This window comes from Grammomys surdaster, unplaced genomic scaffold (assembly GCF_004785775.1).
Source record: "Grammomys surdaster isolate TR1022 unplaced genomic scaffold, NIH_TR_1.0 125979, whole genome shotgun sequence".
Lineage (NCBI taxonomy): Eukaryota > Metazoa > Chordata > Mammalia > Rodentia > Muridae > Grammomys > Grammomys surdaster.
In genome coordinates, this window is record NW_021620795.1 from 2,212,655 (window position 1) to 2,221,729 (window position 9,075).

The 9,075-nt window shown below is 44.5% G+C and overlaps 1 protein-coding gene across 1 annotated transcript in view; it reads left to right on the forward strand.

Moving 5' to 3' along the window:
• Il17rd (interleukin 17 receptor D) overlaps positions 1–9,075 on the forward strand; it is a 65,457-nt gene that overhangs the window by 38,266 nt on the left and 18,116 nt on the right. Inside the window, exons 3-5 of the mRNA XM_028754099.1 lie at positions 3,209–3,334; positions 7,174–7,292; positions 7,753–7,873. Coding sequence (XP_028609932.1) covers positions 3,209–3,334; positions 7,174–7,292; positions 7,753–7,873 — 366 coding nt within the window. The remainder of the gene's footprint in view (positions 1–3,208; positions 3,335–7,173; positions 7,293–7,752; positions 7,874–9,075) is intronic.

A 9,075-nucleotide genomic window follows, 5' to 3' on the forward strand; every position in this document is an offset into this window, starting at 1 on the left:
ATACTGGAACTTGACAGTTGTGATCTTGTCTTTCTCTTTACTGGGAAAAAATAAGCTGGTCTTAGTTAAGATTTTTGCAGGTGGAACACTTTGAACTCAGAGCTTAAGCCAAGAGTAAGAGCAGCTAGAGTCTGAGGTATCTGCCCCCACCTCCACCCTCTCAAGCTCCCTTGAGGCTGCTTGTCATCATTCTGCCCCTGGACAAGTCAGCCACCCAACTGATGTCTCTGGGCCATAGTTTTCTAATATGTACAGTATGGATGTTGAACTGGTTGTTGATACACCCTCCTCCTATTCTCTTCTATAGGTCTCTCTGTGCTAAACACATATTTTATGAGTGTTCTTTTTCTTTTTCCATTTTCATATGTATATACCTGTATACACATGTGCATATGTGTAGGCACACATGTGTGGAAATGTATGTGCATTTGTGTGCATATGGTTGGGTGTACACATGGAGTCTGGAAGTTGATGTCTGAATGATCCGAGATCACCCTTCCACCTTATTCATGGAATCAAGTGTCAATCCTGAGATTCACCAGAGAAAAGCCAAATCCAGCATTTTAGGCCAAAGTTAAAGCAAGCTTAATACTGACCAACAGATGGATTTTGGTTAGGACCATTCCATGAAATTTCCTAGTTGAAAATGGCCCCTTGTTACAGGGGTTTATAAAGACAAATCTGCAGGCCACTGTATTTTTCCATGAGGAAACAACTGTAACTCCCAGCATTCTAGGAAGTTAGGTGGTCCTTAGGCGGGTGGTACTTAGGTTAATTTTGGGCATTACACAAGATCGATCGATCTCTCTCTCTCTCTCTCTCTCTCTCTCTCTCTCTCTCTCTCTCTCTCTCGTAAAGGAAAACACTCTGCAGTCCGGTCTTTTGTACACTAGGCCATGAATTTGTATGGAATGGGCTTAGCAGCTTGGGCTCTTTCCTTTTAGTCCTCACAAAGTGTGCTTTTCTGTGTGGCGAAGGCTGGCGCTTCAGCTGAACCCAGGTGCCCTTCTCTTTGGCTTCCTTTTTCTTCTGATTGTTCTCTACCTGCTTCCAGAAGCTGTGTCTGCTCTTCAAGTGTTTAATGTGCTCAATCCGCACGTTGATCCTCTTGGCCAGAATCTTGCCCTTAACTTGCTTGTTTACAATGATGCCCACGGCATGCTGGGTGACATTGTAGACTCTTCCTGTTTTGCCGTGGTAACACTTATGGAGCATTCCTTTTTGAACAGTGCCCATTCCCTTGATGTCTACAATATCACCCTTCTTATAGATTCGCATGTATGTGGCCAAAGGAACAACTCCATGTTTCCTAAAAGGCCTAGATAACACATACCTGGTGCCTCTCCTCTTTCCCTTTGTTTGTCATTTTGGGGAGTTAACTGGAAGATGGCTGCTGCGACCGATACACAAGATCTCTTAATCAAACCCACCTCTTGCTGCTATGGTTAGTCTCAGTAGCCTACTTGGTCTGGGGGATCCCCTGTCTATACCTCCTAAGGCTGGAACTGCAGGACACCAACTGTGCCCACAAAGGTTCTGGGGCTCTGAACCTCCAGTCCAAATACTAGGAACGCCAGCAGTTTAACCACTAAGCCACCTTCCTAGTCCAAGATTCACGTTTTAGTTAGTACAGGTAGAATTTAATTGGTGTGTGTTTTTGTTTTTCAAGACAGTTGCACTATGTAGCCCTGGTTGTCCTGGAACTCACTCTGTAGACCAGCTTGGCCTCAAACTCACAGAGATCTATCTGCCTGCCTCTGCCTCCTGAGTGCTAGGATTGAAGGCCTGCACCACTACTGCCTGGCAGACTTTAGTAGTATTATTAACATCCTTTTAATACTGAAATAAAAATGCAACTGGTTTTGAAGCACTTGAAGTTTAAGGAGAAGCTTGCCTGATGTGGTCAGGAGAGAAAGCAGCTCAGGCAATGGAGAGGCTGGAGTTTTACAAGTTGGGTGTGCAGGTAGTATGTGAATATATTTTAGTAAAAAAAGAAGACTATCACGCTGAAAGGCTTGGAAGGTCCCCCTCCCACTTTCGAGTCTTCACCGAGTTGCCTGTGTTTGGTGAGAGTATGGGTGAGCTTTGTATTGTTCATATATTGTTTTCCATTGCCTCCTGAAGTGTTTTTAGTTATAAAAGTGGAAAATGAGCAGTGCAGCTTACAAGGGAAAATACAGCAGATTCACTAAGCTTCTTAGAAAGGCCGAGCCTTTCACACCAGAGGAATGCCCCTTAGATTTGGACTTTGATGACATGAAGCCCTTTGCAGTAGATATTATAGAAGAGACAATATGAGTGGAATCATGAGAAACAAATAGAGCCAAGCATGTGAACACTGTGGGTTGGTATCTGCTGTGGAAGCCATGGAACAGTTCTCTCAGCAAGGACGTCTGCCTTAGTGTGGTAATTCTCCGAAATTCCAGCCTGATTCTGGCTCAGAGCTTCTGGCAGCCTTTGAACGTGTATTCAGCAATCCTGGGTGATACGGCTGCTTACATGTAAGGTGGTGGCTTCGTTGGCACCTTTGGACAAAAAAAAAAACAATCAAAGTTTTTTTTTTTTCTTTTTGACCCTTTAAGTTGAGGCTTTGGAGATTCAATGGGGATTGTGGGTATCTCTGAGACTTTGAGAATGTTAGCTGGCGCCCTCATTCCTCAGGGTTCAAACATGGTGCCTTGTGTTGTAGGCAGTGAGTCATTTAACAGTTTGCCTGTGAAATTACTCCCCTGTGGATTCACACCCTCATGTTAGTTCCTTTTCCCTGGTGACCTTGCCCCCTCTGTCTCTTCTAAAAACAAACACACTCCAGAGTATTTTAACAGGGTTGTCTTTTACATTACATGCTAGAAATGGATAGAACTGATGTAAGTCCTTACTGATTTCCGGAAAACAGCATTAGAGTAAGGAGAGAAACAAAAGGCCAACAAAGCTAATGACTGACACAAAAGTCTACTCTGTAGCCAACCGTCCTAGCAACGTCCAGAAATTTAATTCAGAGAGGGGGTGGTGTTGCTGCTGTTATAGTCCTCTGTAACATACTATGTTTCTCCAGCCGTAATCGGCGTTGGTGTCTTATATGAGCTTTTGGCGAAATTCATAATAGGCGTGGACTTGGCACCTCTAGACATACTCTGCGTAGTCTAGTAAGATGAGATTGAAAATAAAGGCTAAAAACTTAACTTTTCATTTTTTTTTCCAACTCTAGACTGTACCACCTACTTGAGTCCTGTGGGGAAGCACGTGATCGCTGATGCTCAGAACATCACCATCAGCCAGTATGCTTGCCATGACCAAGTGGCAGTCACCATTCTTTGGTCCCCAGGGGCCCTTGGTAAGTGTTAGCACTCAAATCCTCTGTGGAGAGTGGACATTGCCAGTATTAGTGGCTGTGTGTGATGGCCTCCAGGTATGCAGGTGTTGGTGGTGAAGCTGAGAGTGCTGTGGATACTGGTCTGCTTTGTGCTTGTATCCTCGAGCCAGAGCCACACACTCACGCAAACACACACACACACACACACACACACACACACACACACACACACACACACAGCTTTAGCGGTGTCCCCATGGCCTGTGTTTTAGAGAAATGTGAGGAGTTTGGAAAGATAACATGATTGGTGATGCTTTTGAAGTTTTAGACAGATAGGTCCTTAGTACACAGTCAGAAGGAGGGAACTGAATGTGCTGGAGGCTCCTGCGGTCTGTCCAGGGGCACATTGGCATTGGCCTCCAGAATTAGTGGTCTCTGAGGTCACAATGACATATGGACCCATCTATGGCATATTTGATGATTTTTTTTTTATTTAAAGGAAAATTCTTGTTTTCATAAGAAAGCATGAAATCATTGAGTTTAAAGTTGGAGACCAAGTTGAATTTATTTTTAGACCTTGTAGGCCAACAAAATTCAGAGTGAAGTAAAGAAATAGAAAGCAAGCAAGCCCCCTTCTTTAGCCAAGTTGTGTGGCCAAATCTGTCTCTTTTTTTGGCCAGGGAGTGGGTACGGTGAGACAGGGTTTCTCTGTGTAACCTTGGCTCTCCTGATACTCATTCTGTACACCAGGCTGGTCTTGAACTCATATCTGTGTGCCTCTGTTTCCTATGCCGCCACACCAGGCTGAGTCTGTCTTGAATTAGTTGATACCTAAGAGAGGATGGAGTAGCCAAGCCAGGATGCCCTGAGGTTCTTTAACTCCATTTAGGTGAACCTCATTGGTAATTTCTTTTTGTTTATTTGATTTTTGTTTTTTGAAACAAGATCTCATGTATCCCTGGCTGGCCTCAAACCTCCTGTGTAGCCCAGGATAGCCTCCAAAACCTGATTCTCTGGATTCCACATGTCTCTACTTCAGAAGTGCTGGGAGTAGAGGTGTGCACTAGTACACTCAGCAGCTCCCTCTTGTCTTTTGAGATACGGTCTTGCTATGTAGCCAATGCTGGCTTCAAATCACTGTCCTCCTTGTCTGTGCTACCCAAAGGCTGAGATCCTTTGTGTGCACTGCTATGCCACCCACAGGCTGGGTATGTGTGTACTGCCATGCTTGGTTGGGGTACTATGTGTGCATTGCCATGCCTGGTTGTAGGATCCTATGTGGACTGCCATGCTTGGTTGGGACCAGCCTTTCACATGAGGCATTTAAACTGCAGAGCCCTGGCTTCCCTGGGTGCCAAGTGGAGGTGGAAGTTGCCTCCTGGTTGGCGGACAGAGAAAGCTGCCCAAGAACAACTGCTGCTTTTATCAGAACCCAGGTCCCAGCCCTTCCCCGAGTCCTGACTGTGCTGGTCTTGGACATTTTTTTTTTCAGCATATGGCCAGGGAGAAGTTAAAGAAAGTCTAGATTTCTTAATCTGAACAGAAATATCCCTGAACTACAGTGTAGGAGTGAACATGAGGGAGAGGCGTGATGGAGTAGGTGGTTGGGCCATCTTACCAGTCCACATAAATACTGCTAGGTCTAAACCCTATGCGTTTCCAAAGATAATTTTATCCTAACACATAAAGGTTAAGATTATTCTTTGGATAGAAGAAGAGTCATTTCATTTAAGGCTTAAATGACTAAGCCTTGATCTGATGAACTGCAGGCTCCCTCTTTAGAAGAGGGTAAGAGGTATAAGCTGGTGGTGGGAAGAGAAATGATGATTTATGGTGGGGTGGGGTAGACATGGATGGGATCTGTCTGTCAAGTTAACACCTCAGAAGTCAGGGGAGCACAAGGGTAAGGGCAGTGGCTGACATCTCAGTGCTTCCAGGCCTTGTTTACCACATGTCTGATCAGGGTGTGGAGGTCAATTTCTCAAACCCTTTCCTCATCTGTAAATGGGATGTTAGCACCTGCCGCCCGTGTTTGTTAGGAGGAATTAATGAGTGTCTCCACAACCTCAGGATAGATGTGTTATCTGCTGCTTTAATCTACTTTTAGCCCTATGTTTATGATCTCAGTTTTCCCATTGAAAAACAAGGCCCAGCCCTGCTGTGGTGACGCACACCTTTGATCCCAGCACTCAGGAAGCAGAGGCAGGCAGATTTCTGAGTTCGAGGATATCCTGGTCTACAGAGTGAGTTCCAGGACAGCCAGAGCTACAGAGAAATTCTGTCTTTAAAAACCAAAAATGGGCTGGAGAGATGGCTCAGTGATTAAGAGCACTGGCTACTTTTCTAAACATCCTGAGTTCAATTTGCAGTACCCACATGGCTCATAACCATCTGTAATGGGGCATGATTCCCTCTTCTGGTATGCATAAATTAAAAAAATAAAATAAAACAAAAACACCCCAAAAAATCAAAGTGACTCCTGAACCTTTGGTAGAGGAGTTTTTTGTTTGTTTGTTTTTTATTTTTAAAAAAAAAGGAAAAGGAAAATAAGGGCCGGGTCTATCCATTTATGCATACCTGAGCTGATCAGTTTTTAAGTGATTGTGAGAGGCTTGCCTTTAATCCTGAGTCACCTACCTTTGTTAAACAATCTCTATGGAAACATTTTTCCAGTGAGGTAGTATTTAAGTAGTAAAGATTTGTTCACAAGTCTTTTCCTTTTTCTTGGTCTCGAAAGGCAAGTTCCTGTGAGACCTAAATAGTTGGTCCTGTAAAGATGTTGTATTGTGTCATCCTGTCTGAATTTCTGGTTGTGGATTCCCTGGCTGTCACCACACAGAAAGCTTAGTGATTGAAAATCACCATGCACTGTGGAACTCCCAGCTTCTACGATATGAGGCTCTCAATTGCGCCCTTTCCACCCTAGCCACCATGAACTATGTGCTGTTCATCAAATAATTACAGAATTAGAGGACCTACTCAAAAGAGAAAAGATTTCCATGACCTTTGCCATCAGTAATTTTCCCACCTGGTTAATTGCATCCTGTGTAATTATGTTTGCCCTGGGAGGGGGAGGGTTGAAAATGTCTCCTTGTCCGGCATTCAGAAAGAATGTGAAATCGATATCTCGACAGTTGAGGGCAGCTTTGGGGATCTCCGGCTGCACTTGGATGCAGAGCCCCAGTGCCAGCTCTTGTGGCCATCAGAGCTTAATCCTTTTGAAAGCATCTAGTCAGATGGGCAGTGAGAAGCTCAGATGGTGAGGCTGGGCCGGCACCTTTCAGTAACATTGTGGGCATCTTGTAGTCTCTGAGGGCTGTATGCACAGAGCACACATGGGGCAGCCCATGGCTATCTGCCTTTTGGGGGTGATTATAGCAAGACTGATATTCCCCTAAAATATTTCATCTGATGCCTAGGAGCCCTCTTGGGTACAGACATGCACTGTGTTGGGAATTTTGTAAGCTGCTCAGTGAAACATATTAAGAAAGTAAGTATATAGCTAAAACTTTAGGTTCAAAACAAAGTCTGGGGCTGTTCTCTGGGAATTCTCAGTTCTGTGTACCTGAGACATTCCACTATAGACTCTGTGGTCAGCTGAGACTTGAGTCTATTTGAGCCCAAGTGTCACAGAAGCAATAAATATTGTCAAGTGGCAGGGAGGGATAGAGAATGTACTAGGAACAGTGATATCGATCACTCCACGTGTCCCAGAGGAGTGAATGCAAGCTGTGCATTCTTCTGTTCTGTAGACATCCTTTAGCTTTGGTGTATAGCTGGAAAAGTTGTGACCTTCGAGAAGGGAAAGTGTGTTCAGAAGTAATTAGGTCCGAATTAATAAAAGCCTCTGCCTTGCCTAGGCATTGAATTCCTAAAAGGATTCCGAGTAATCCTGGAGGAGCTGAAATCAGAGGGAAGACAGTGCCAACAACTGATTCTAAAGGACCCCAAACAGCTCAACAGCAGCTTCAAAAGAACTGTAAGTCACACTCGGGAAATGTGTTTCTGAAGACACCATTCATTGTCTCTGGGGTCTGAATGGTCTATTGAAAGTCTGAAATTGGAGAAGGGAGGCCTCTGGGGTCCACAGCCCAGCCAAGGTGGGCGAGAATGGGAGGTAGCAGCTGAGCCTGCCACACACCCAGGAAAGCTCTTCAGTGAGGCTCTGGTAAACACACCTCTCTGGTTACACTGAAGCAGCAGCTATCCCAGCTTCTGTGTTCTGGAGAGTACTGTGGGTTTGCCCCTTACTCCCTCCAACTCCCAGGTGTCGTGGCTTTCTTGTCCAAGAGCAGACAGCACTGCTCTTCTGTTGCGTCTGGGAGGATCTCCTTGGCCCTGGAATTGTGTCTGAGTGACAGTCAGTGTTGAGTGCAGGTCTTTTGTAGGTTGGGGGCTGGACAGTTCTCTATACTACGTGTGTCTTTGTTTCCTTTTAGGGAATGGAATCTCAGCCTTTCCTGAATATGAAATTTGAAACGGATTACTTTGTAAAGATTGTTCCTTTCCCTTCCATTAAAAACGAAAGCAATTACCATCCCTTCTTCTTCAGAACACGGGGTGAGTATGGTCTTTCCTTCATGCCTCCTAATGGAGTCATTTCATTTCTACTTCGAGTGATTACAAACACACCAGGTGCTGATACAGAGTAAGTAGGGTAAGAAGCAAAGTCACATCAAGCAATAACAACAAACCAAAAAGGACAAGGTCTCTCTATAGTCCAGGCTACCCTGGAATTCTATAGGTAGCCCAGGTTAGACCAAAATCCATGTTTAAGTCTCCTGCCTCAGCCTCACAAATGCCAGGATTATAGGCATGAACCTCTATACAAGCTCAAAAATGTATTTTCAAAAATAAAGACTAAGAGCTTGAGAGTTGGCGCAGCACTTAAGAGCATGGGCTATCCTCCCAGATTGTCTGGGTTTGATAACTCTAATGCCAAGGGATCTAATGCCTTCTTCTGGCTCTGTGGATACCAGGCATACCAGTGGTGAACAGACATACATGCAGGCAAAGCACCCACACATATAAGATAATAAAAAGTAAGTAAGTAAATAAATAAATTAATTAAAGGCTAGACGCCTGAGGCTGTAGCTCAGTGGTGGCACTTGTCTAGCATCTGCTAGGTTAGTCTTTAGCATTGGGTAGGGAGTACTTGCTAAACATGGTAGCACATGCCTCTAATCGCAGTACTCGGGAGAGAAAAGCAGGATTGCTGTAAATTTGAGGTCCATAGGCAGGGCTGTATAGCAACATCCTATCCTAACCTAAAGAAAAACACACCAAGAAAAGTGCCAAGCCCTCTTTCTGCTTTGTTTTGGATCAGGCATGGGTATGTGCGTGAGTATGTGAGTGTATGTGTGTTTATTGGAACAAGGTCTGAAACTTTGATTCTAGAACCTACTTATATAGTTAAGGCTGCCAGTCCTACTGCCCCTGCCTCCCTAGTGGGGTTACAAACATGTGCTACAGATGATAGTTGATTTTAAAAAGAGCACTTATTATTATTTTATTTATTTTTGATACAAGGTCTCATTATGTAACCTTGACTTGCCAGAAAGTTGTTATGTATACCAGGCTGGTCTTGAACTCACAGGGATCTGCTTGCCTCTGCCTCCCAGGTATGAGGATAAAAACCGTGCATCCACATCACCGTGTCTGGGTAAATTATATTTATAAGTGTGCCTGTGTTGGGGGATGGGGCAAGTGCCATGATGTGTGTGTGTGTGTGTGTGTGTGTGTGTGTGTGTGTGTGTGTGTGT